The sequence below is a fragment of the Pseudorasbora parva genome, chromosome 4 (assembly GCF_024679245.1).
Source record: "Pseudorasbora parva isolate DD20220531a chromosome 4, ASM2467924v1, whole genome shotgun sequence".
Taxonomy (NCBI): domain Eukaryota; kingdom Metazoa; phylum Chordata; class Actinopteri; order Cypriniformes; family Gobionidae; genus Pseudorasbora; species Pseudorasbora parva.
The window spans coordinates 5,018,244-5,046,220 of NC_090175.1; the positions used below are offsets into that span (position 1 = coordinate 5,018,244).

General features: G+C 43.8%; 1 protein-coding gene across 1 annotated transcript; it reads left to right on the forward strand.

The window, feature by feature from the left end:
• Window positions 1-27,977, forward strand: LOC137073733 (B-cell receptor CD22-like). Its single transcript, XM_067442439.1, has 8 exons — window positions 1-42; window positions 8,076-8,142; window positions 8,235-8,576; window positions 18,566-18,814; window positions 18,902-19,150; window positions 27,176-27,267; window positions 27,398-27,517; window positions 27,852-27,977. Exons 1-8 carry the CDS (start codon window positions 1-3, stop codon window positions 27,975-27,977), a joined length of 1,287 nt encoding a protein of 428 aa, XP_067298540.1.

The following is a 27,977-nucleotide window of genomic DNA, read 5'->3' on the forward strand; positions in this document are numbered from 1 at the left end:
ATGGAGAAGAGGAAGTGGAACTGGCAGATCGGGCACAGCATTGTGAGCTTGGCCGACTCAACCATAGATGTCCATAATAAAGGCTAGATGTCTTATGGCGGAGTAACCATTGTCATCACCGGTGGCCATCTTGTCACAGGCAGGCTTTCTGTCGGGCTCTGTGGAACGTGATGTAAGATGAGTGATCTGTATGAACATAAATACTCTTATCTCGCTGAAATCTTGTCGGATTTACAAATGGTTTGGTTTCTTACAAACATTATTAACATGGCTACAAATCTGGATGCTTTAACACGTTGAAATTGCAGCTTTTCATTTCGATAAACGACTTAATCGTGCAGCTTGTTTAAAAAAAAAAAAAAACATTCTAGCTGCTATAAATCTGTGCCAGTACTTCCCACAATTATTCTGCTCATTTCTTAAGAAACTACAGGGTCTCAGCTTTCTAAAGAGGTAAGGCATTTGATGGTAGGCAAAATTCGGGGGGGGGGGGGGGGGGGGGGATCTCTGAAGTAGGCACAGTGAAATGTAGGGGGAAAATCCTAGTAAATTGCGTTTTTGAAGTTAAAATAAACTTAGTTTGCATGTTTTTTTTTTATACAAATAATCTTATTATAATAGTGATATTCTTATTATAAAGTGTGTGTATATGTATGTGTGTATATGTATATATATATATAATCTTTTTGCACAGTTTTAGTAGTCTATATATTGATTTAACATAAATACCTTGTTTGTGTATATTCATTGCACCTGTCTGTTCTGTTCAATGTTACTTTCACATTGAAGTCCATGGTTATAATTATTCATAAGTATGCAGTGGCATTACTACATCTCTGGCAGTTATAACAAACGAAACAGTTTGAAAATCGGTTGAAAACTGAGCAAGTTATGGTTATTTAAAAGTACATGCACCATTAAAACACAGTTACGAGTGAGCGAGCTGCCTGTGAAAAGATGGCCGCCAGTTGCGGACGGCGACCACCATTGGCCAACAGCGCGCACGAGACATCTAGCCTTTATTATGGATATCTATGGACTCAACCGGAAGGAGGAAATCGCTGGACAGGAAGATTGTTTGTGAGAGACTGTGAGTAGTCCAATTGATCTCCATCCTCTCTCTCTTGTCTATGGGACTCCCTGATGTGAATGCCAGGTCAGAAAATGGGCGACGGCTATTTATTTATGTATTTCCCACTGAGTGTTAAATTGCAGTGATGATGTGATGCACTATTTTGATGTGTGAAGTGATAACTTAAACCCGCCGGGTGTCCACTACTTACCTGAGTTTTCTGTCACGTTCTAAGTCGTAAGAAGAGGCTAACACTACTGTACTACACAGAAATTTGAGCATGCTATCTGACAGCCCATTGTGAAGAGGGACACGTACGTGAATGCTTAACCGACTGCTTTGCAGTAAATTCCTCCAGCCGTAAGTTCTCTGTCCGTCATTGCTGAAGAAGAGGATTACGCATCTGTATTCACCTGTCTGCTTTGCAGCGAACTTCTCCCATTGTAAACTCTGTGTCTGCCAGTCCTTTAAGAGGAATTCATACCTGAACACTCACCTGACTGCTTTGCAGTGAAGCCCTCCGGACGTAAGTTCTCTCTGTCATTGCTGAAGAAGAGGATTACATATCTGTATTCACCTGTCTGCTTGCAGCGAGCTTCTCCCGTTGTAAACCCTGTGTCTGCCAGTTCAGACGCGTTATTTACCTGAGACGAGCGGTGTGCATGTAGTCACATCATGTCAGAATCACATGTAATAACACATCTAACTTTATCAGTATGAATATAAACAAATAAGATGTCTTTTAGTACTCACTATCAAGCTAGAATATCGATACTGGTCAAGTTTAAAATATATTTTTTTGTTTAATAAGGCAAAGCTAAAAACGGGCAGCATTGATACATTTTTATTTTTTTCCCCCAATAACATCAGTTATACTGTGATGAAGATGAATTTCGTGTAAGATTCATAACATATACTGTGTTTTGCATGTAAGAGTTTCCATGATGAAAGCATTGTTGATTAGTAGCTAAAGCTAACTTAGTTCTGAAAAAAAGTTCCTGGATGCGGTGTACTAGCTTTTACACATGCATTGTATAATCTAAAGTTAAGTTTTGTGCAATTCAACACAACAGCGATCAATCTGAGCTAAGCATATTGAGTATTTATTATCTCTACTAATGGCTAAGTGTATAATATTGTAACTTTATGCTAAGTAATGTTATGTTAGCTATATTAGGCAGCTTCATGTGCTAGTGATTTGGACAAAAGTGTTTTAGATCATTCCTACCTACCCTACCTTTAAAGGGGTGATGAATTGAGGAAACAACTTTTCCTTGAGCTTTTGATATATAAAAGGTCATGGTAATATAAGAATATCCTCTAAGTTTCAGAGCTAAAAACTTTCTAAAGGCAAGTAGCGTGTTATCTATATGCATTTTGAGCTATCCGCGTGTATGTGTATGCCCTGTGATTCTGTGTGTATGTCTTCGCAGTGTGATTCCGCCAACCTGATCTGACAGAATTAATATTTATAGCCTAATTTTATATTTTGGAGCAACTAACTCCACTCCTACCCTAAACCTACCAACTCTCAACAATATAAAACACGTAACAGGCCAATAAATGTACAGTCTCATGTATTTATTGCAAAAACGGACCAAAAAACAGTATAAAAGTATTAACTCATGTTGCATTCCAGGTCTTCTGAAGTCAGACAATATCTTCATGTGAAGAACAGAGTTGATCTTAATGTTTTAGTCGTTGAAATGATGATCGCGCCCCTTTGTGAACAGAACACACACACACACTCGTGATATTTCTGATTCAAATGATACACGAGACGACAATGATGAGAATGACGCGATCGGTCATGAGACACACGAGAGCCAATGGCATTTTACAATCAAAGCTGACGTAATGACGCAATTGGTCTCATGTTGATCTTCCTATACCTACCTATTGTAATTAACTGTCGTTTTAATTGTAATCGTTAGCATCGTATCACTCTCCAAAAAACTTGCTTTTAGCTTTTAGATGGTAATGTTAGCATCTGCTATCCTTTATTATCAATAGTATGTGGTCCGATTTTTCCCGTTGCATCTGTCGTTACTATGCAACCATGCAGCTGTACAGGGGGTATGGCTTATCTAAATGAGATGTAAATGAGCCCTATTGTCACTCCCAACAGGTGAGAATACCAGGCCTACATGTACAAATTAAAGCAGTTATTCAAGAATAAGAACAGTTTCTTAAGAACAGGTTCCTTGCCAACGCTGTCAGTATGAAACTGATTGAATATAGATATTCACAAGTTTGAAAACATTATTCAATGAGCATCTTTATGGACATAAAGTGTCTCTCAGATTAACTTTCTTGTCATTAGTCGAATATTATCAGCTAAGACTCTTTTTCTGCTCGATCTGCAATAGTTGAGGTGTCATAAATTCATTTTAAAAAATGTGTTAATCACGTGACACTGAGTGTGAAAACTCCCAAACTGGTTCCAGCCTGATCATTTGTAGTGCTGTCACTGGACACGGGTGTTGGTGAAACGGGTAAGAGCATGATTTTATAAATGTTCTGTCAAATATCTTAAGTTTGGGGATTTATGGGAGATTGGTTGAGGCTAGTTGTCATAGGGCTTTGTCTAAGTAACTATATGGTTGAAAATCTAAAGTCCTACAGCACAAATATGTTTTCTCTTGCAGTGTTTTGTATGTTGGTGACGAACACCTCTATAAAAATCCAATTATATCAAAAACTTTTATATTAAGGTGAGGCTCTATACAAGAAGTGGCTTTTGAAAAAAATAAACCTGCCATGATACATATTCATCAGAGAGTAACAACTAGCCTCACAGTATTTACTGTAAACATTAACAGTGCATTGATAAAAAAAAGTCAACAAAGGTGCTTTATAATAATTTTGCGCGACGAAATACCGCCTCTACTGAATAATGAGCACATGTAGTTCAGTAGCCCCACCCACCGACTCATGGAGGGCTCGCAACATGACATCACGACTTTCCGTAAACATACACGCCACTTTCTAAAGGCAAGTGGCGCGTTATCTATGCGCATTTTGAGATATCCGCGTGTATGTCTACGCCGTGTGATTCCGCCAACCTGATCTGACAGAATTAATATTTATAGCCTAATTTAATATTTTAGAGCAACTAACTCCACTCCTACCCTAAACCTACGCACTCTCAACAATATAAAACACGTAACAGGCCAATAAATGTACAGTCACATGTATTTATTGCAAAAACGGACCAAAAAACAGTATAAAAGTATTAACTCATGTTGCATTCCAGGTCTTCTGAAGTCAGACGATATCTTCATGTGAAGAACAGAGTAGATCTTAATGTTTTAGTCGTTGAAATGATGATCACGCCCCTTTGTGAACAGAACACACACACACTCGTTATATTTCTGATTCAAATTATACACGAGACGACAATGATGAGAATGACACGATCGGTCACGAGACACACGAGAGCCAATGGCATTTTACAATCAAAGCTGACGCAATGACGTGATTGGTCACGAGACACACGACAGCCAATGCTGTCAAAGCTGACGTGACGTTTCTTCCGGCGGCAATATTTGAAATGTATTATTAATCTTTGGCGGATGGACTCGATGTTCTGATTGCTTTTGGGGATTTTCTTCACACAGACCAATCGTTTGGCCTCAGAACACTTTCTGAATAAATTGTATAAGAGTATTTGTACTTTGTGAATAAATTGTGCCTGCAGTCGAATCCGCCTGTTATCCTGTTTTTTATAATACACAAATGGGTGGGTTTAGGGAAGCGTTTGATTTATTCGTTCAAAATGTGTCTGAATGTGTGTGTGTGTGTGTGTGTGTGTGTGTGTGTGTGTGTGTGTGTGTGTGTGTGTGTGTGTGTGTGTATGTGTCCACAAGGTAAATGGATTCATAAACATACTAAATTGTTTTTTTGAAAATGTAAAAATGCAGAATGTTTCTTGTGATGGGTAGGTTTAGGGGCTGTGTGTGTGTGATGGGTAGGTTTAGGGGCTGTGTGTGTGTGTGATGGGTAGGTTTAGGGGCAGTGTGTGTGTGATGGGTAGGTTTAGGGGCAGTGTGTGTATGATGGGTAGGTTTAGAGGCAGTGTGTGTGTGATGGGTAGGTTTAGGGGCTCTGTGTGTGTGTGATGGGCAGGTTTAGGGGCTGTGTGTGTGTGTGATGGGTAGGTTTAGGGGCTGTGTGTGTGTGTGATGGGTAGGTTTAGGGGCTCTGTGTGTGTGTGATGGGCAGGTTTAGGGGCTGTGTGTGTGTGTGATGGGCAGGTTTAGGGGCTGTGTGTGTGTGTGTGTGTGATGGGTAGGTTTAGGGGCTGTGTGTGTGTGATGGGCAGGTTTAGGGGCTGTGTGTGTGTGATGGGCAGGTTTAGGGGCAGTGTGTGTGTGATGGGTAGGTTTAGGGGCTGTGTGTGTGTGTGATGGGTAGGTTTAGGGGCTGTGTGTGTGTGATGGGCAGGTTTAGGGGCTGTGTGTGTATGATGGGTAGGTTTAGGGGCAGTGTGTGTGTGATGGGTAGGTTTAGGGGCTGTGTGTGTGTGTGATGGGTAGGTTTAGGGGCAGTGTGTGTGTGATGGGCAGGTTTAGGGGCTGTGTGTGTGTGTGATGGGTAGGTTTAGGGGCTGTGTGTGTGTGATGGGCAGGTTTAGGGGCTGTGTGTGTGTGATGGGCAGGTTTAGGGGCAGTGTGTGTGTGATGGGTAGGTTTAGGGGCTGTGTGTGTGTGATGGGTAGGTTTAGGGGCTGTGTGTGTGTGTGATGGGTAGGTTTAGGGGCTGTGTGTGTGTGATGGGCAGGTTTAGGGGCTGTGTGTGTGTGTGATGGGCAGGTTTAGGGGCTGTGTGTGTGTGATGGGTAGGTTTAGGGGCTGTGTGTGTGTGATGGGCAGGTTTAGGGGCTGTGTGTGTGTGTGTGTGTGTGTGTGTGTGTGTGTGTGTGTGTGTGTGTGTGTGTGTGTGTGTGTGTGTGTGTGTGTGATGGGTAGGTTTAGGGGCTGTGTTTGTGTGTGATGGGTAGGTTTAGGGGCTGTGTGTGTGTGATGGGTAGGGGTAGGGGTAGGGGCAGTGTGTGTGTGTGTGTGGGGGGGGGGGGTAAATGGCATACAAATTGGTGTGTCATACATACAGCATTTAATGAGATCAGTCTGGGTCTTGTGCTAGCAGCTGGTCAACAACAATACCTCGAGGAAGATTAAGATATAGCGCTATACCTGGTTGAGGAAGAACACAGTCGCTGCATAAGCTTCCTGCTGATCCTAATATTAGGAATGAGTGGTTGAACTTTATTTTAATAAAGTTCCAGCTCACATGGGGAAGACATGCTCACTTCAGTTCACTGCGGGATTGTTTGTAAACTAATCTCCAGTCGATGCTGGATTTGAATCTGACAGGAATGGTGAAAACCTGATAGATTTAAAAACAATGTTAAAAAGAAACAGTTAGATTGACTATGTGGCCTGCCTGAACTAACGCAGAATGCTTGATATTTGTGCAAAAAACACACCGACCACAACACCATGAGGTCCTCTCCTTCATGACCAAGGGGAAATTGGAGGGGTTTTAAAACATAATGGCCATATGACCACAAATGTGTTCTGTTGTCCAGATACAGGGGGTGTCTCACATTACCCCACTCTCCAAAAACTTCAGAGATGGTTACATGAATACCCCCACAAACAGAAAGTGTCCCCGAAAGACTTATTTCATTGGAGGCAACAAGATCTGCAAGAATATCTTTCTGTTTCTTATGGGGTGTGTTTCCATAAACATCAAAGTTTGTTGTTTTGGGTTCATTCTAAGAACACACACACGTTATCTCATGTTGATCTTCCTATACCTAACTATTGTAATTTATTTTAATTGTAATCGTTAGCATCATATCACTTGCCAAAAAACTTGCTTTTAGCTTTTAGATGGTAATGTTAGCATCTGCTATCCTTTATTATCAATAGTATGTGGTCCGATTTTTCCCGTTGCATCTGTCGTTACTATGCAACCATGCAGCTGTACAGGGGGTATGGCTTATCTAAATGAGATGTAAATGAGCCCTATTGTCACTCCCAACAGGTGAGAATACCAGGCCTACATGTACAAATTAAAGCAGTTATTCAAGAATAAGAACAGTTTCTTAAGAACAGGTTCCTTGCCAATGCTCTCAGAATGAAACTGATTGAATATAGATATTCACAAGTTTGAAAACATTATTCAATGAGCATCTTTATGGACATAAAGTGTCTCTCAGATTAACTTTCTTGTCATTAGTCAAATATTATCAGCTAAGACTCTTTTTCTGCTCGATCTGCAATACTTGAGGTGTCATAAATTCATCTTAAAAAATGTGTTAATCACATGTCAATTAGTGTGAAAACTCCCAAACTGGTTCCAGCCTGATCATTTGTAGTGCTGTCATTGGACACGGGTGTTGGTGAAACGGGTAAGAACATGATTTTATAAATGTTCTGTCAAATATCTTAAGTTTGGGGATTTATGGGAGATTGGTTGAGGCTAGTTGTCATAGGGCTTTGTCTAAGTAACTACATGGTTGAAAAACTAAAGTCCTACAGCACAAATATGTTTTCTCTTGCAGAGTTTTGTATGTTGGTGACGAACACCTCTATAAAAATCCAATTATATCAAAAACTTTTATATTAAGGTGAGGCTCTATACAGGATGTGGCTTTTGAAAAAAAAAAACCTGCCATGATACATATTCATCAGAGAGTAACAACTAGCCTCACAGCATTTACTGTAAACATTAACAGTGCATTGATAAAAAAAAGTCAACAAAGGTGCTTTATAATAATTTTTCTGCATGAAAATAAAGGTTATCATTCTGGCAGCGTTTTACTGTCTATAATGTGCTGTCAATCATAAGGGGATGAGGAATGATGTCGGACATTTACAAACTCAAGCAGTGCAAACATGACTGTTGTTGTAATTTTTTAAATAAAGAAAGTAATATTTATTATGTTTCATGCAACATTAAAACTGAAAAATAATCCACTGTACATTTGTTGTAGGTGTTGATAGTGACGTCAGTCAGAATGGCTCCTCCTCTTCCTCTGATTGTTCTGCTCATGATTCACGGTGAGTCAATGCGAGTCAGAAATGCTCAGGAAGTTTTGCGTAATGCATTTAAGTACATGCTGCTGCTAATTTGTCAAGTGTGAACTTTTTAGGGGTTTATAGTCAGAAAAAAGCTGTGAGTTACAGCCCTTCACACATCTGTGCACTAAAGGACTCAACAGTGATAATGAACTGCACATACCCTACTGGAGATCAGATCATGAATGTGTTCTGGACAAACACAACGGTAAAAGATAATGGAGAGTATCCAGATCTGTCTAAGGACCCTGAATACAGTCAGAGGCTTCAGTATCTGGGAGATAACCAGCAGAACTGCACCGTCAGACTGAGTCATGTGACACTGAAGGATTCACACAAGTACTATTTCAGATTCATCACTGATAAAGATGATGGAAAATGGCTTGGTAAACCAGGAGTGACTCTTACTGTAACAGGTGAGTTTGATGAGGTTTATCTCTTCTTCTGTGCATTATGTTGAATAATAATCAGTGTATGACAGCCAGGGGTGCCGCCAGAAATTCTGGGCCCTATGGAAGACAAAATTTCTGGGCCCCCTACAATTTTTACAGATAAAATTTAACCCAATAAACATGCCCTATATACTTTAAAAAAGATACTTAGCACATTGCATAGTTAAAATGTCTAAAGAGGAGTACAAAGCCTACAAAAACAAGAAAAAAATATAGAAAGATGTACTTGTTTACATAAAAGGGAGAACATTTATTTTATCAATTGCAATTGCAAGCACAACAGAACATATTGTACACATATTGACATATACTTTACATGAACAAGCTTTAGCTGGGTCAAACTGCTCAATCAGGAAACATCAGCTAGAACTAACCCATAATTAAATCAGTCCAGGAATAAAACTAGCAAGGCCAAAAGGGCTCAAAATCAAGACACACCAGGAGTAATGCCAGGCTTAAACCAGTCCAGGACTAAACAAGTACTGAACCTGTAGTACCTGAAGTACTGTTTGTTATCCAGGTCTAACAAAGTTATGTTCAACATCACTTTATAATGGCCCAGCGGCGTGCCTTTCTGCTGGCAAAATCATGTATCAAATCATCAAAGTTCAGCTTTCTTGCCAGTTTGCTTTCAATGGATAGTATGGCAAGGTGACAAAGTCTATCCTGCAACATAGCAGACCTCAGATAATTCTTTATCAGTTTTAGCTTACTGAATGCTCTCTCGCCACCAGCAACGGTCACAGGCAGTGTGCAAAATATTCGCAAAACTATGCAGACCTGCCCAAAAATACTCTGCAGCTGCATCTTGTAAATGCCGTTGAGCAGATCAATTGGTGACAGACACCCTGGGAAAGTGGCTCTATATACAGAGTTGAGGTGTCTGACTTCATCTTCAAATTCACAAGTCAGATCAGTGTTGTATTTTGAAATCAATGGCTGGCATACAGAATGGATTTGATCATCATGTAACTGACCCATTTTTACCACTACAGAAAACTGATCCAAGATCTCAGCTGTTGTGGCAAACCTGGTACTTAAGTCATTGATTATGTGGTCCATCATGGGAAGAAACACAGTGTTTCTGAATATGGTGTCTGCACTGTGCTCCCTTGCTCCCTCTACCTCGGTCTCATCGTGAAACCGTTTTCTTTTCCTCTGGCGGCTGAATCCTGACCTGAACAGAGGGTTAATGCTCATCTGTTGGGCAACGAGTGATGCTTCAGAAAAGAAACTCTCCCATTCATCCCTCAGATGTTGCATCTCCTCCTGCAAAGCTCTGATATTTTCTGCCTCTGTCTCAAGAGTTAATTTCCCTGACTGGAGAATAATATTCCTTTTGTCAATGGCTTGCAGAACTTTGACCCAAACAGTCAACAGAAAAACAGTATCAAAAGTTTCAAAATACTTTTTTAGGCCGCTGGCTTCAGACCGAGCCTCTGGTGTTAGACTGCAGGTTGAGAGAATGGCATCAAGAGCTTCTAGGACACTGGGCAGGTGCTTGGCTATAGGTTGAACAGCCTTAACCCTTGCACTCCACCGAGTGTCTGACAGACGATGTAAAGTGCAACCCGTTTTTGCCTTATAGATGGCCCATCGCTCTGGGCTGGCACTAACAAGTGCATAAAGGCGATTGAGCCAAAAAAGTTGGTAACCTCTGGACTTGATTGAGCTGCATGCACACCAACAAGGTTCAGAGTATGAGATGCACAAGGGGAAAAAGTAGCCAGCTTATTTTTTTGTAATAATTGGGCTTGAACCCCCTTGATTTTTCCAGACATATTTGCCCCATTATCATAGCCTTGGCCCCTGCAGTCATTCAGATCTATGCCATGACTGTTAAGCACATTTACAATCATGTCTGCAATTTCACTTCCTGTTTTTTTGTGAAAATCTTTAAACTCCAAAAACCTTTCAACAACCTCCCACTTGTTGTTTTCTTGATCAAAACCTACATATCGTAAGAGTAACACATTTTGCTCTGTATGTGAAATATCAGGAGTAGCATCGCAAATGACTGAATAGTAGACTGATTCCTCCCTTTCCTTAAGAATACTACTTAACACTCGTTTTCCACATAACTCAATAAATTCGTTCTGAATATCTGAGCTTAAATAGTGTGTCAATCTTGTTCCTGTTTTTTTGTCTCTTACTTTTTGTAGATGTTCGTTAAGTAGTGGGTCATAATGGGACAGGAGCTCAAGGGTGCCCAAGAAGTTGCCATTATGAATGTCCCCCAAGTCTTTTGTTTTACCCCTAAAGGGTAAATTTCGAGAGGCCAAGAACAAGGTTACATCTAGAATCCTCTTCAGAATAGCTCTATTTTTGTCTATTTCTGTTTGTATGAGCTTCTTCAGCTTGCTGTCTATTCCCCCAGGGACAGCTGTCATTACAGACTGTTGTAAGGTTTTCCATTTTAAGTAGCATTCCCTGTGTGGTTTGCTGCTTTCGTGGTTAGGGAATTTATCATACATTCGACGCCATGTTATGTCTTTGATTTTATAACCATGTTGACTGCTTAGTGCGCTCATACAAGGTTTCTTTAGCTCATGACCAAATAATACACAAGGAATACAAAATAGTGCATTTGTGCTTTGGCTGTAAATGACCCAGTCTCTCTTAATCTTTTCCCTGCAATTTCCTGACTTTGTGTACTTGAGGTATTCGGGGAAGGCTTTACCTTTTGAATCATGTGGCATTTCTTGTTCTTTAACTTTAGAAGAAGCTATTTTTTTCACTATTTTTTCTCTGTCTGCATTGCTAATTTTTGCTGGCCACAAACCAGGATCATCTGACACAACAGTCTCTTCTTCATCTTCCTCTGAGTCTGCTCTCATGGCATCCCCTGTTCTCTCATCTTCCTCTGAGTCTGCTCTCATGGCATCCCCTGTTCTCTCATCTTCCTCTGAGTCTGCTCTCATGGCATCCCCTGTTCTCTCATCTTCCTCTGAGTCTGCTCTCATGGCTTCCCCTTTTCTCTCATCTTCCTCTGAGTCTGCTCTCATGGCTTCCCCTGTTCTCTCATCTTCCTTTACACTTAGGGCTCCCTCTGTGCTCTCATATTCCACTATTCTCACCACTTCCTCAACTTCCACACTCTTTCCTGGCAAAACGTCTCGGGTTACTATTGTAACCCTTGTTCCCTGAGAGGGAACGAGACACTGCGTCGTCGAGTGACGACACTCTGGGAACGCCCCCAGCGTGACGGCTCTGAAGTATGAATGAAATCAGCCACCAATCCGATTGGTGCAACGTCGTGACGTAACCGGCGACGGCGTACACGGAAGCTATAAGAAGGCGCCGCCCCAAACAACAGACAGCCTTTGCGATGAAGCGAGCGCTCTACGTGTAGGTGTGGCGACGAGACGCAGTGTCTCGTTCCCTCTCAGGGAACAAGGGTTACAATAGTAACCCGAGACGTTCCCTATATCGAGGGAACTCAACACTGCGTCGTCGAGTGACGACACTCTGGGAACGTCAATACCCACTATGCCACACCGAGACACGCCCATCCTGGTGTGAAGCTGGAGCCCAGGCACACTCAGGACGCAAGCACTCTAGCACCCGGCGTAGCCGGGAGGTCCAGCTTATAAAATCTTATAAAGGTGTGTGGATTAGCCCAACCCGCCGCCTCACAAATCTCAATAAGTGAGGCTCCCGAAAGGAGGGCCACCGAGGAGGCCAAGCCCCTCGTAGAGTGAGCCCTCACGGCCATGGGTGAAGCCATATTGCGCACCCGATAAGCCGTGGCTATCGCCTGCACGATCCAGTTACTAATAGTCTGTCTCGCCGCAGGCAACCCTTTCTTAGGGGGGCCAAAGCACACCAGAAGCTGGTCCGATTTCCTCCATTGAGCCGACCTGTCTAGATAGATCCTCAATGCCCTAACCGGGCAGAGCAGGTGCAGCCTAGCTTCCTCTGCCGTCGCGTGAGGCGGAGGATGAAAAGCCTGAAGAAATACTGACCCCATCCCTGAAGATGGGACCTTGGGCACGTAACCCGGTCTGGGATGCAAGATAGCTTTCACCCCGCCTGGGGCAAACTCCAAGCAAGTAGGCGTGACCGCCAATGCCTGGAGGTCCCCCACTCTCCTCAGAGAAGTGATGGCGAGGAGAAATGCTACCTTCAGGGTCAGATTTCTCGCCTCAGCCGACTCCAACGGTTCGAAGGGGGCCTCAGCCAACCCTTCCAGAACCACTGCCAGGTCCCAAGCCGGGACTCTGGGATGAGCCGCAGGCCTCAATCTCCTAGCCCCACGGAGAAAACGCACAACCAAGTGGTGTCTACCCAAAGGGCCCCCTTCCAAAGGCGAGTGGAAAGCCCCTATGGCTGCCACATACACCTTCAGAGTGGATGGGGTCAAACCAGCGGAGAAACGGTCTTGGAGGAACTCCAGTACTGAAGCGACTGCGCAGTCAACTGGGTCCACCCCCCTTTCTCTACACCAGCTAGTGAAGACATTCCACTTTAGGCTATACAGTTTCCTCGTAGAGGGAGCCCTAGAGCTGAGAATGGTCTCAACGACCTCTTGTGGCAGACCCTCCTCTAGGTACTGTGCCCCCTCAGAGGCCAGACCCAGAGGTTCCACAACTCTGGCCTGGGGTGGAAAATCACACCCCCTGCCTGAGACAGCAAGTCCCTCCTCAGAGGGACCTGCCACGGGGTTCCGTCTAGAAGTGCCACAATGTCGGAGAACCAAGCTCGGGACGGCCACCGGGGTGCCACTAATAGGAGGCTGACGCCCTCCCGGCGGACTCGCTCTAGAACTCCCGGGAGCAGAACGATCGGGGGAAATGCGTACAGACGCTGCCTCGGCCACGTCTGTGTCATGGCATCCAGCCCCAACGGGGCCGGAGGCCTGAGGCTGAACCACAGTGGGCAGTGGGTCGTTTCTACGGAAGCAAACAGATCCACTTCCACTGGGCCGAACCTCTTGCACATGGCCTCCACCACCTCTGGGTGGAGCCGCCACTCCCCGGGCCTCAGCCCCTGCCTCGACAGGACATCTGCTCCCTGGTTCTGGTCCCCTGGGACATACATCGCTCTGAGAGACGACAGTTTCCCCTGGGACCACAGGAGGATCTGAAGCGCCAACCTGCATAGTGGGCGTGACCTCAGACCCCCCTGGTGATTGAGATACGATACCACCGACGTATTGTCGGATCGTATCAGGACATGGTGGCCGTGAAGGTCTGGGAGAAAGCTCCTCAAAGCTTTGTAAACCGCCAACATTTCCAAGCAATTTATGTGCCAGGAGGAATGTTGGGGTCCCCACGAACCCCTCATGAACCGGCCTTCCATGACCACGCCCCAGCCCGTGAGGGAGGCGTCTGTTGAAAGGATCTTCCTGCAACATAACGCTCCTAACACAGGCCCTTGGGACAGGAACCTCGGATCCTTCCATATAACGAGGGAACGAAGGCATCTGCGCGTTACCCTGATCATACGGAAAGGTTTTCCCCTCGAGGAAAACCCCTTGGTTCCTAGCCACCACTGGAGGGGCCTCATGTATAGCAGACCCAACGGAATTACGTTGGATGCTGCTGCCATGAGTCCCAGCAGTCTCTGAAACTGCTTCACAGTGCGGCTGTGGCCTAGCTTCACCCCTGAGACCTCCGCCAGTATAGAACCCACCCGTGCGGGAGACATGCTCGCCCGCATCGAGGTTGAGTCCCATACCACCCCGAGGAACGTGGTCCTCTGGGCGGGTATCAACACGCTCTTGGCCGTGTTCAGTCTCAGCCCCAAGCACCTGAGATGGGCTAAAACGACATCTCGATGCCGAATCGCCATCTCGCGCGACTTTGCCATAATGAGCCAGTCGTCGATGTAATTCAGCACACGGATGCCCTGCAGCCTCATAGGGGCCAGAGCTGCATCCATGCACTTCGTGAAGGTGCGAGGGGAAAGAGCTAGACCGAAAGGAAGCACCCGATATTGGTACGCTTCGCCCCCGAAAGCGAACCTCAGGAACTTCCTGTGGGCAGGAAGGATGGAGACATGAAAATATGCGTCCTTTAGATCTATCGTGACGAACCAGTCCTCGAACTGGATCAGATTCACGATCATTTGAATTGTGAGCATCTTGAACCTGAATCTCCTCAGAGACCGATTCAAGTACCTCAGATCTAATATTGGACGTAAGCCTCCACCCTTTTTGGGAACAATGAAATAACGGCTGTAAAAGCCCGACTCCCTGTCTGGCGGAGGGATTTTCTCTATCGCCCCCTTGACCAGCAGAGACTGCACTTCTTGTTCCATAACCTGCCTCTGGGCCGGGGGGACCACAGTCCAGACCACCCCGCTGAACTTCGGTGGTGGAACTCTGAACTGCAATCTGTACCCCCTTCCCACTGTACTCAGGACCCAAGCAGAAATATTCGGGAGGCACATCCATGCGCCGATATATTCTACTAGGGGAACCAGCCTCTCGAGGCTGGTCTCTGGTACCCACCGAACCCCCTGCCTGACCTCCTGAAGCGGCCACCCGGCAGAGCTTAGTCGGGGAGGATTTTCGGTGTGCGCACGCATTCGCTGCCCCGCCGCAGGTCGATTTCGAGGCGGCTGGGACGGCGCACGTACGCGGGAAACCGATGAGGCCCGAAGCGTTGTTAACGGCGGGAACACAACATCGATTTCCCCAGAGCTGCGGGCTCGGAACGACCTCGGTCGTCCGCCCCCGGGAGGGCCAGCTCTGAGCGATCCTGCCGCAGCTAGGACCGCTTGCCAGAAGCCTTCTTCGCCTGAAGGACTTCCCTCAAGTCGCCCTTCGGCTTAGAAGACTTCTGGCGAGAACGTCGCCTCCTTTGCCAGGCTCCCTCGGGAGGGGCGCGGGAAGCGACGCTCTCCTTTTGCGCCTGTCTGTGGGCGCTGGTGGAGGGCCGGGACTGGCCACCAGAGACCTCCCTGCTGGCTACAGGAGGCCCCTGGCGGCGAGGGAGATACTGCCGGAAAGCCGCCGACTGTTTCCTCACCTCCTGGAATCTCTCGACAACGCTATTGACTGCGTCGCCGAAGAGACCCACAGGAGCTATCGGGGAATCCAGAAGGAAGGATTTCTCCTTCTCCTTCATCCCCGACAGGTTTAACCACAGGTGCCTCTCCACGCACACCATGCCAGCCATAGAGCGGCCGATAGCACGGGCCGTCTCTTTGGTGACGCGGAGAGACAAGTCGGTAGCTTTCCGCAGCTCTGTAATATCGTCCGGAGACGGACCCTCTCCCTCATCTAGCTCTTTGAGGAGCTCAGCTTGGTATGCCTGCAGTACCGCCATGGTGTGCAGGCAACTACCAGCTCTACCGGCCGCTCGATACGCCCTGCCCACCAGGGACGACGTGTCCCTGCATGGCTTGGTGGGCAGGACAGGGGCTTTCAGGGACGCTGCTGCCTCGGGAGACAGATAGCTCGCTAACGCCTCCTCGACGCGAGGCAGCGTCCCATAACCAGCCTCAGCCGCGCCCACGACACACCCGAAGTCGAGAACTGGGGGTGTCGATAGGCGCGACGAGTATGGTTTTCCCCATGATTTGCACAACTCGTTATGCAAATCCGGGAAAAACGGCAAGCCCCTGCGTGGCGGCTGAGCACGCTTTTTGAAGAAGCGTCCATCCAACCTGCTCACAGGCTGGACTTCCACCTCTTCCTGTGGCCAGTCGATACTGAGTTTGGCCACAGCACGTGTCAGCACGTCCACCAGCTCTTCTTGAGCGGGAGAGTGAAGAGGTGAATTCACTTGCACTCCGCCCGCCTCCAGGCTGAACTGATCTGATCCCTCGGAATCAGACAGCATCAGCACTGGGTTATCAACCTCGTGGGAAGAAGCCGCAGCGCGGGCTTCCTCACGAGGCGGAAGAGCGTCTGAATCATCGGACGAGGATTGGGAAGATGCCTCAGCATGCCCGCCTCCCGTCGCGAGATCCAGTTGTGAGCCCCAGGATCTACGCCGCCGCGCTGCCTCAACAGATGCGGGACCAGACCCACGGGGCTCGCGAGCCTGACCGCCTTCGGTGAAGACGGCCAGCCGTGAGCGCAGCACCCGGAGCAGCAGCCTCTCACACTCGCTGCAGGCGGCACCCTCAAGCGCCGCCTGAGCGTGCTGCGCTCCGAGACACTGCACACACAGCTGGTGTGTGTCCGAGCCCGTGATAAAGCGCGGGCACGGATGAACACACCTTCTAAATTGCTCGCTTGCCATGCTTATTCGAAAAAGGGACTGATATTCAGACAGACAACAGTAAATAGAAAAACAATATTCACACAGAGCGCCTCGCTGAAGAGCAAAGACTGTCTGTTGTTTGGGGCGGCGCCTTCTTATAGCTTCCGTGTACGCCGTCGCCGGTTACGTCACGACGTTGCACCAATCGGATTGGTGGCTGATTTCATTCATACTTCAGAGCCGTCACGCTGGGGGCGTTCCCAGAGTGTCGTCACTCGACGACGCAGTGTTGAGTTCCCTCGATATAGGGAACTCTCTGTCTCTCTCTTGTTTCTGTGGGGTTAGGATGGCAAAATCATTTTTGTCCCCCAGTCAACAAGTTATATTAATATTTTCTTAGGTGCATTGTTGAATAATATTATATGAAACATATAACTATAAAATACAAGAAAAAAAAATTAGACAATCCAAAACCTAATTCGTTTTTTACTACCTCGTTTCTGACCATGTTCACCTTACCTGACACTGAGAGGACTGGGTCATTAGTAGGAGGACGAGGTACAGACAATAATGCTGACTCTGCATCTGTGTAAGTCAAACGCACGTGCGCGCACACACACACACACACACACACACACACACACACACACACAATAAACATATTATTTTTATTGGCCTATTTAATTTTCTTAATATAAAATATTAAAATATCTATTTTGTAAACTCCTTTATAGCCAATTGTTACTACACAGACATGTTTTATTAAATTTTATATTATTTTTTCTGGGGCATTTTGTTCATATTAAGAACATCAAGTAAGACAGCATCGATCGTAGCAGCAGCACTGTCACAACCAGGTCACAACACAGAACATACGACACACACAGCAAACTGATTTTTTTAATTTTTGAAGCGTGTAGATTACTTTTTGTTTATCATCATGTGGTGAACACAGTAGATAAGACGTGTTTAAAGGCTTAAATCTTGGTGAAGTTTCGCGCTCTCGCGAAGTCAGGCTCTCGTTGTATTGTTCTGGTTATGACATTAATAAATAAAAAAATAATAATAAAGTTTCGCGCTCAGGCTCACCTTGTTCGTCTGAGACGGGGGGTGTGGGGGAAGGGTGTGCAGCAGCCACTGAATCTGTGTCTAACCCGGAGACAGCACAGCAGTCAGCAGAGATGTATTGTTGGATGTAAATCATAATTCATAATTAGTTTACTAAGCTAGCTAGATAAAAGCAGGTCATGTAGCAACAAAAATAAGCAACTCTGAAAGTTTTGGAATAACGTTACAGGAATAGGGCAAGCTACCTTTCTTTTTGAAAAACTGTGTGACATACTGTCGATTTCGGCGTTCTCTGTCTTCTCTTTCCTTCTTTTCTTTTCGTTTTTGATGCCCCGACTTTGGATGTGACATGCCTGCGTGTGTCCCTGTCTGCGCTTCGTCATAGCAAGTGCAATAACCAAGAGACGCTAGCGATCTACCTCGGACCGCGCAGGTGGAATGAACCATTGTAGGGGGGGGGGGGGGGGGGGGGGTGACTGACATTTTGAAATTAGTTTTTTAAATATAAAATCTAAGGTCAAAACGGACAAAATACACATTTAGTGCATGAGGGGCCCTAGCACATTTAATGTATGTATAAAAAATAGAAAATAAATAAGAAAAGAAAAAGGAGGTCTGCTCTTCTGGGCCCTAAATCAGCCTGGGCCCTTAGAAACGTCCTAACCTTCCACCCCTTTACGGCGCCCTTGATGACAGCAGCACTAGATATAATGTGTGTGTTGTGTTCAGATCTTCAGGCGGAGTCTCCTGGGAGAGTGACAGAGGGAGAATCAGTCCGTCTGACATGTAAAAGCAGCTGCACTCTGACTGACAGAGCAGAATTCATCTGGTCCAGAAACTCACAGCCATTAACTGAGAGAAGAGACGGAAACAATGAACTCCTGCTGCAGTCAGTCAGAAGAGAGGATGCAGGCAGATATAGCTGTGCTGTACACGGACACACTCACACATCGCCTGGTGTTCATCTCAATGTCACGTGTGGGTAGATTGTTTTAGTATTAATTTGTAAAAACTGGAGATTGTGTTTGAATGAGATGATTTACGGCTTTAATTTGTCTTTTATAGATCCTCCAAAGAGCGTCTCAGTGTTGATGAGTGGATCTGGTGTAATAGTGGAGGGAGATTCAGTGACTCTGAGCTGCAGCAGTGATTCAAACCCTCCTGCTCTGAACTTCAGCTGGTTTAAGGAGAATGAAGCCTCAGCTGTTGGATCTGGACAGAGTTTCAGTGCACTACAGAGTGGACGCTTCTACTGTCAGGCTCACAATCAACATGGATCTCAGAGATCAGACGCTGTAACTGTGACTGTTATAGGTAGAGCAGCTCATATACTTACATTCCTCTTTATAAAGTGAAGCATTTTTTTGTTTGAAGTTTTATTTGTTTATCTTGGTTCTAGGACACCTATTGATAATATGCATATCCATTGGAGTGGTTTGTGGAGCTGCAATGATCATCATGATGCTGATTTGGTAGGATATGTGTCTGTAGTACTATGTGTGTGAATGAGGGACTTAGTCAGAAGGTTGTGAATTACTGCTAAAGATTGATTGACAATAGATTAGTTGTATATGATATTTTAATTTAAAAAAACAACAACAACATATCGTATTGGAGAATTAGCGGCTCATACACTGAGAAAAAAAGGTACATTGGAAGTAAAATTTTATATGGAAGTGTATTACAGAATAAATCACATTATATTTTGCAGTATATTCACATATATTTCTGTTTTCCGTAAGATAAATCAGAGAGAGTGTAAAGACACAACCTCATCAATGGCCTCCTATGGTAGTAGGGGTACAATTTTGTCTTTTGGTAACAAAACGTATAACTGTACCTATAAAGGTACACAACCGGTCCTTAGTGTACAATTATACCATTGTTTTCCTCTTCTTAGAGCAGGGGTAGGCAAGTTCAGCCCTAGAGAGTCGGTCTCCTACAGACGTCTACAGAAGCTCTCATTGAGAATGAACAGAGGTTTAGATTTTGATGATTTATTGAAAATGTTTGGTCACCATTATGGAGATACGTGTTTTCTTATGTTGGGCAGTTTGACACTTGGCTTTTTATGAGTTTGTGGGTTTTGTTAACAAAATACATAATCTGTTCAAATCAAAAGAAGCCATGAAGAAAACTGTCATGAAGAAACATGTTTGACTAATCTCTTCACTGACTAAAAATGTTAATAAATAATATTCACCAACAATACCGGCTTAACAATACCGAGGCAGCAGTGGCTCAGTGGTTCAGGTAGGCTATAAACCGAAAGATTGGTGGTTCAATCGCCTGACCAAATGTTGAGGTCAGGACCTGAAATTAACTTTTTTGACTACCAGACACTGTGGTAGGATTAAAAAAAACACCTTCCACAGTGACTTTTTACCTGCCACATTTTACCGGCCTTTTTTGAGGGGGGCCTTACAGGGCTCAACATTAAACCTTTTTTCACGTGCTGTCCTTCGGACAAGTAAATCTGTAATGTTTGCTTTTTTGGTGTTTGTGTGTGTGTGTGTGTGTGTGTGTGTGTGTGTGTGTGTGTGTGTGTGTGTGTGTGTGTGTGTTTTCAACAGTGTTCAATCAGCTTTGACATTTAAATCTGCATATCTTTGATAATTTTACATTTTATAAAGGGCATTTTTTTCCTTAATCTTATTAAATATAGGCTATGCTTCAGCTCTCAGTTTATATTCTTAAATTTGATCTATAAACTAAGTTTGAATAATATGGTATAGGGCTGTTACCAATCAAATTAAATAATTTACAATGAAAATTTACAACTGCATTAAAAAGTCATGAGATATATATAATATACAAATAAGAAATGTTGGAAAGAATTAAACATGAAACTAAACTACCAGTAGGGGGCGCAGGTGACCGTCTTAATGAATGAGTCATTGAGTCGATTTGTTAAATTCTCATTCAAGAATGAAGCAGTCTTTATGAATAGTTTATTGAATCTTTGATTCAACCGAAACACTGAATCATTCAGTAACACACTGTTGCTGTGAGATGCGTTATGGTTCTCCTGTGATCTTTGTTTGGAACGTTGTTGCTGAAATCGTACAAAAACAGTCAATATTGCATCCAAAATGTAAGCGACAATGTAATTTAATTGTTAATAAAACTGTCATATGAAATCAGTGTAATTTTCAATCGTGATGGCAGGATATTCAGGAAAACTTTACTCTTGTGTTATGTTGCTTAACTGTTATAAATATAAAAACTCCACAATTTGTCATTTTAACCGCTTATGTTAACTTAGTTTCTTTGTGTGAGAGATGCTTACTTGTTTTCAATTTCTCACTGAGAGCCTGCGCGAGTGTCAATATCTGAGTCCATAGATATAACATTCAAATATAGACCTACCACAGCTCGTATGCAATCATCTCACCAGCAGTTTAACCCTTTAGAACCTGAAGCTAAAAAGGGCCATTTTCACATATTTTGTTTTTTTGACTGAAGAATTATAACAGAATGTGCTATCCTTGAGGTTATCAGTGCAAAGTGTTATTTTTTTTTCAGAAGACAACTGGCTTTCAATAAATTACAGTTATTGACTCTCACTGTATGTGGTAAGTTTGAAAATAGAATTTAAATAGGCAAAAACTGCAAAAACGGGAATACATTTTACTGCTTTTTATTGAGAAATAATCAGAAACCCACTGAACGAACGAATCTAACACTTTAAACTTGAAGAAAAAACTATAATACATATATACAAGTCTTTTTGTGACACTGGGTTGCAGAGTTTTCACTCAGGAGGCTTTTTCTTTACCCCACGGCCCCTCTGAGGTGGTGTTGTGGAGGGCCCGTTTGCTTTTGTATAAGCCACACTGGGGAAAAAAACAAAACAAGCTTGTATTACAAACTCACAATATATTTATAAATGTATTATCCATTATAAAATAATACATTAGTTAAAGCAAAATTAAAAAAACAAAAACAAAATAAACACTTAGTTATAAATACAACCAAATAACAATGAAGTAATAATACAAATAATTACTTACACACATGCCAACACACACATGTACACATCACACACATGTAAACACATGAACGGATGGATACACATACACATGCATGTAAACAAATGAACACAGGCAAACACATGAATGACATGCATGCAAACACATGAACAGACACATGCAATGCATATGCGCGTGTACACACACACACACACACACACACACACACACACACACACACACACACACACTATGATGCATGAAACAGTGGTATTTTAAACTAAAACATTGAATCTATGCCTATTTCACCGACATTTCTCACAGTTTCAGCATAGAAAAGACAAGCTTCACTTACCAATCCATGTCTAGATCAAGGATAGACACAAATGCCTCCTCAACATCTGAATATGCAGTCTCTGGGCCTGAAGAGTCCCCCTCAGCCGCCTTCCAAGTGTCAAAGATAAACTCAATAGCCTCCTATCTTGTATACACTGTCTTTGCCATGTTTTTGATTTGCAGATGGAAAACATTACCGTAATAAGCCGTATATAGGCAGAAAGCGCAGGGTGTCTACTTTCAGGAGCAATTTAAATTATTATGATAGTGCAAAGGGTTGAAGAGTTACGGTAACTTCAATACAGCTTGGTTGGTCGGTTTTAAAGGGTTAACTCACACATCCTAACGCAGTCAGAGAAGGGTCTCATCTTTCAGATCACATGAATGTTCCGAAACAGCCGTCACATCCTCTCAAACTGCCTAATGAATCACTCAATGCTCATTGGCTATACCTGCCTATGTGCAAGGTAGATTGAAAGTGTTACCCGCCAATTGCAAAATTCACCCGCATTTGGTGCGTGGTCGTGTGTTAATTTCATGCCCTGGTCAAGGTGTCCATGAGCAAGGCATCTAACCTCAGCTGCTCCCGATGAGCTGGATGGCGCCTTGCATGGCTGAAAATGAATGGATGAATGCGAGGCAATATGTAAAGCACTTTGGTGGCCATGTAGGTGGCTGTCCACTGATTGTTTCCACCAAGATTGTTGCTAGTTCAGACCCAGAGCCTAGTTTCAAATCGGTTCTTTGTGTTTCCACACCCAAAGCACCAGCTCTGAGCCAGAAAAAGTAAAAGTGGTTATTAAGTAGCACCAAAACATTGCTGGGCTAGAAGTAAGAACCGATTACGTCAGGTGCTGGGGGTGGGGTCAACAAGATGAACACAACCTTGAGATCTGCCATTTTTTAAATAGCAGCTAATGGAGCTAATAGCTGCTGCTCATTTGTAATCACCGTCTATATAAATTACTGCGAACTGCATGAAGGCTTTGGATTCGCTGTGTTTGGATGCCGATGATTTACAATGTCGTAAAGCCATGTGAATCAATAGTAACACGAGGTTTGCCATTGTTGATGGAAGGCTTATTCGAGATGCATTGTCTCTGTGCAGACCCGAATGCTGTATGACAACAAGTCCAGCGAGAGCATATGACTCCTTATGCTTTTGATTCACTCATGCACTTTTTTTTTTAATCATACATGGGTCGGTCTGCACAGCGTCGATGCATCTAGAACATGCCTGTTGTGTTTGTGTTTCCTGCTGCCTCGCTAGCGTTGCTGAGAAAGATGAGATGTATACGTATACAGTGACGTAAGACCTGGCTCTGTTTTAGCTTTAAGCATGTGGAAAAGCAAACGGTTCTTAGAAGGCTCCTCAGTTAAACCAACTATGAACTGGCACTAGCACTGGCTCTGAACTAGCACCCAGTTCATTCTGGTGGAAAAAGGGTATTAGAGGTACAACAATTTACCCATAAAGGCCATCACTGTGGTGGTACCCTTAAGGCAGTGGTTCTCAAACCCGTCCTGGGGACCCCTCACTGCTGCACATTTTGTATGTCTCCCTCATTAGACACACCCAATTCAAGTCTTGGAGTCTCTTCTAATGAGATGATGAGTTGAATCTGGTGTTTTAGATGAGGGAGACATGCAAAATATTCACTGGTAGGGGGTCCCTAGGACAGGTTTGAGAAACACCGCATTAAGGATTACACCCCAGTGACGGCCACTTGTACCTCTGTACTTTTTTTTGAGAGTGTGTTGGTTAATTAGTGAACAGAACCAATCAGAGTTGAGGCTGCTCCCAGCAGAAGTGAAACTGTCTGAAAATGTTGGAAGAAATCTGGTTGCCATCAACCAGTGTTGTAGTCGGGACCAGCTCATTCGAGTCCGAGTTGAGACAGAGACACGAGGCATGATCATAGATATATTTACATAGATTCCTCATTTGACCGGTCCACATAGGCACTAATGAGGAATATATACATAGGGATGCAGGATTTACACCTTCTTCGATAGAAGTAATGACGCTGGGGAAGACTAGATAAGATTCATCTGATATGAGATAAAAAATAACAAATACTGTTGGGTTTCTCGCAGAAACCGATTCTTTCATGTGTCACCACGAGCCACAGTGTTTAATATGGATTTGTATGTCTGTGTTTGAGAAGTGTGCTGGAGGAAGATACAGCCTTCTGTTAGACATTTTTGGGGGAGATGCTAATTTTATTATTAATTAAACAAGGTTTGGATTTATCTGTGACACTTGTCCTACTTTGTAAACAGTAAATATATTAAAATAATAGTTGAGACAAATAATGTAGCAGCAATGTGACTTTCTGGAAACTGCGATCACTACAGGATGCCAGGTGGACACAGCAGAAAAAGCGAGCATGAGCGTGGGCCTAAAAAGTCACTTGCAGACTTCTACAACGAACAAACTACTAAGCATGTGCTGTTTGCTGAGATTTTATGCATATACAGAAATGATTAGTTCTTAATCTTTGTGTTTTTGCTCCACATGTCAATGAAAATTGGAAGTTATTCCCTGTGCTTCGGTAAATGATGTTCCGCAGAATTTACACATTGCAGAATGTCTTAGTTTTTTTAGAGTCTTACTACATATGAACTCTTTTTGGCTCTATGCAAACTGAATAACAGATGATGTAGCAGACATTTTCACACATAGTTAAGAGCTAGAGGTTCGCTCCACATGATCCTTTCTGACCTGGGTCCTGCTATCTTGTACAGTTGGGCTTAAGAAAATCACACATCATTGGACGTGTCAAACATCAATTTAAAGAAATATTAACATAGAGTAATAATCATGAATATTTTGAATGGGACTTGAGTGGGCTCGGAAATTAGTCAGAGTCCTAATATGTTCGAGTACGAGTCAAGACCGAGTTCAAATGCACATACAAGTGTATGTGTGTTTGGTGCTTATATCCTCCGATCGAGAGGGCCAAGTAATAAAAAAATGATATTCCAATTGATCGCGGGTGGATGAGAGGATAAATCATTGTGTTTGATTGATAAATACGTTTTGTGAGCCCTGCAAGAGAATCATTCCGGTTGCCACTTTCGAAACAATCCCTCATGTGAAATGACAGGGGAGCAAAAGCTCATTAAATATGCATATCTTATCCAATCTTAGCCATGGGCGTTTACTTATTAAGTATCCAGTGCAGCAGGCCCATCAAAACCCAGCGTTCAGGGGAGAAGCTCAAAACCAGGGTAGAAAATAACCTATTACTTAATCATTATGATGTTTTGAATTAAAAAAACACACAAACATCATAAGTTGACCTCAGACAACAGTATACAAAAAAAAAAAAAAAAAAAAAAAAATCCTTCATAGGGAAACAGCCAAGCAACCAAAAGAGATAATTTGCACAGGCTCAGGCCAATTATTGTTTTTTTACAGATCGGGCATGGGGTCGGACTCAGACTCTTTAGCTTCTCTCATTTCCCTTTGCCTATATATGCATAGAGCAGACATGGGATTAGGCTACTGTATGAAATATTGTTATATAGATTATATTATAAATATAATACATTGCATCACCTACGCAATACAAATATACACGCACAGGCATTAGCATAGAGGTTACAGATGACCATCCAGAGCATTAGAGAAGTTGGAGCATGGAGAGTTATTAAAGTTCCCAAAGCTTCAGGAAAAGCTGCGTTTTTGAAGGGTTTTGATTTGCTTACCAAGACAAACAGTGGATGCTATTCTAGCTGTTGTTATTCTTTTTCTAACTCCTGCAAATAAACAGTGAATGATAAACACCATACATGTAGCCTACACAGTTCCACAGACTTATTTATTTCTTATTATTATTTAACATTAGCCAGTTGGCGAGTTCTTTGAAACATAGTTCTTCAGTTAGTTAACGTCACTGCTGTCCCAATAATAATAATAAAAGTTTACCTCTTAGTAGTATGTGTATGTGTGTTTGCATGTAGCAGAGACAGCATGCATCAGAGAGAGCTTAAATTTATATTGATGCTGGTCTCGTCTTGGGTCGTTTCAGGCTTTAAAATTGCAGACATTGTCAAGCTGGGGCTTGGTTAGGGCTTGAACACCACGGGTCAGGGCCGGGTTTGACTTCCCATCTCACCATTGGTCTGATTTTACATGTGCTTCATGACACAATCATGCAGAGCTTCAATCTCATTGGTTCGAAATCATAACTGTGAATTAAACATAAATTAAGAGTGGTTGTAATTGTGTCAAATCATTGTCTTTAAAGGGGATGCAGGTGGATAAAAAAGATAAATTGTGCACAGGAGTCTCAGGTGAGAAAAATTATGTGGTTCCCATTCAATCAGTCATGTTTGATGTACGTTGAATGTCACCGACAAATTGGGATCACTTATGGGAGCCCCTATCAGCTTTGAGTGTATACAGAATGGGCCAATGGCCATTGATGTGTGAGATTTGCATCTCACACTTCACCCCGCAGCACGGTTATAAATACGGAAGCGGATGCAGTGCACATTTGTTATTCACTTCGGAGCAGTTTATGTGCTGGAGAGTGTAAAAAATTTCCTGTATTGAACAGAAAACAGAACAAGAGAGAGAAGAAGTTCTAAGTTTTTGTGCAAAGCCACAACAAGGAATCTCACAAACTCATTGAAAGTTTAAAAACTGCTGTTATTACAGCAACTCTGTTGATTTTGTGGTGTTTTCTATTGTTTTGAGTGTTTTTGCTGTGGCCATCTTCCTGTGTTGAGCACTTTAAAAGAGCTTTTTCCCCTAAAAGTGTGACACAGTGCCTTTTTCAAGATATCATTCCACACATGCGTTTCTGGATGCGGTCGTTCTCTGTCACCAGCTGATGGTCAGAACCATTGTCTTGCGTGTCTGGGGATGCAGCATGCTGAGGCAGCGTTTGTGGATAGTTCATGACTATCTCGGCATTGAGGTCGAGACTCACCTAATCTAATCTTGAGCTATTCTTGCTAGACAGTAGAATAGAGCTACGTTGGCGAATAGCCAGGGTGTCAGGTGCCTCGTCACCCTCAGGCTCCTCTACCATCGCCAGCAGGGGTGCTGGGTGTGCCCAGGATGAACTCAAGAAGCCTCCTCACACCCATGCAACCTCTCAACAGAAGCAGGTATGTGCTGCACGGCACACTCACACCCCACTTTGGGCTGTCCCTGTTGCGCCCATGTCTTTACAAAGGTCATGGAGGCGTCCATTTCTCCCATGAGAGAGTGTGTTGTTCGCATTCTCAACTAACTCAGCGAGTGGCTGATTATGGCCCAATTGAGAGAGCAATTGTGCTCAGTCACCTCAGCCAGTTGGGGCTTTGTATCAACTGGGAAAAGGCCAAACTGTCTCCCGTACAGAGGATCTCTTTCTCGGTATGGAGTTGGACTTGGTCAATCTGACAGTGTGCTTCAGAGAGGAGCATGTGCAGTCGGTGTTGAACTGCTTGAATTCGTTCAAATGCAGAACAGAGGTCTGTCCCACTGAAAAATTTACAGAGGCTCCTGGGGCATATGGCATTCGCAGCCACAGTAACGCTACTCAGGTTGCTTCATATAAGGCTGCTTCAACATTGGCTCCATGATCGAGTCCCGAGATGGGTGTGGCAGAGCGGGCAGATGTTCTCCTACAAAAAATTCAGGGAGGATGAGGAGCAGGTCTTGTTTGTTGTCCTGTATTAACCTAACCGGCCCTCATTCTGGAATGTAGCACTCCTCGTTGACCCATTCCTCAGAGGAAGGACCTTCTAACTCAGAGACAGGGGACCCTATGGCACCCATGCCCAGACCTCTGGAAACTCCATGTCTGGCCCTGGACGGGACATGGAGGTTCTAG

What these genes read in the sequence shown, in the direction of transcription:
- LOC137073733 (XM_067442439.1), top strand. Translation starts at nt 1, where the DNA reads ATGGAGAAGAGGAAGTGGAACTGGCAGATCGGGCACAGCATT. An exon ending in TGTTCTGCTCATGATTCACG is followed by an intron (nt 8,143 to 8,234) that starts GTGAGTCAATGC and finishes TGAACTTTTTAG; the next exon opens with GGGTTTATAGTCAGAAAAAA. An exon ending in AGTGACTCTTACTGTAACAG is followed by an intron (nt 8,577 to 18,565) that starts GTGAGTTTGATG and finishes TGTTGTGTTCAG; the next exon opens with ATCTTCAGGCGGAGTCTCCT.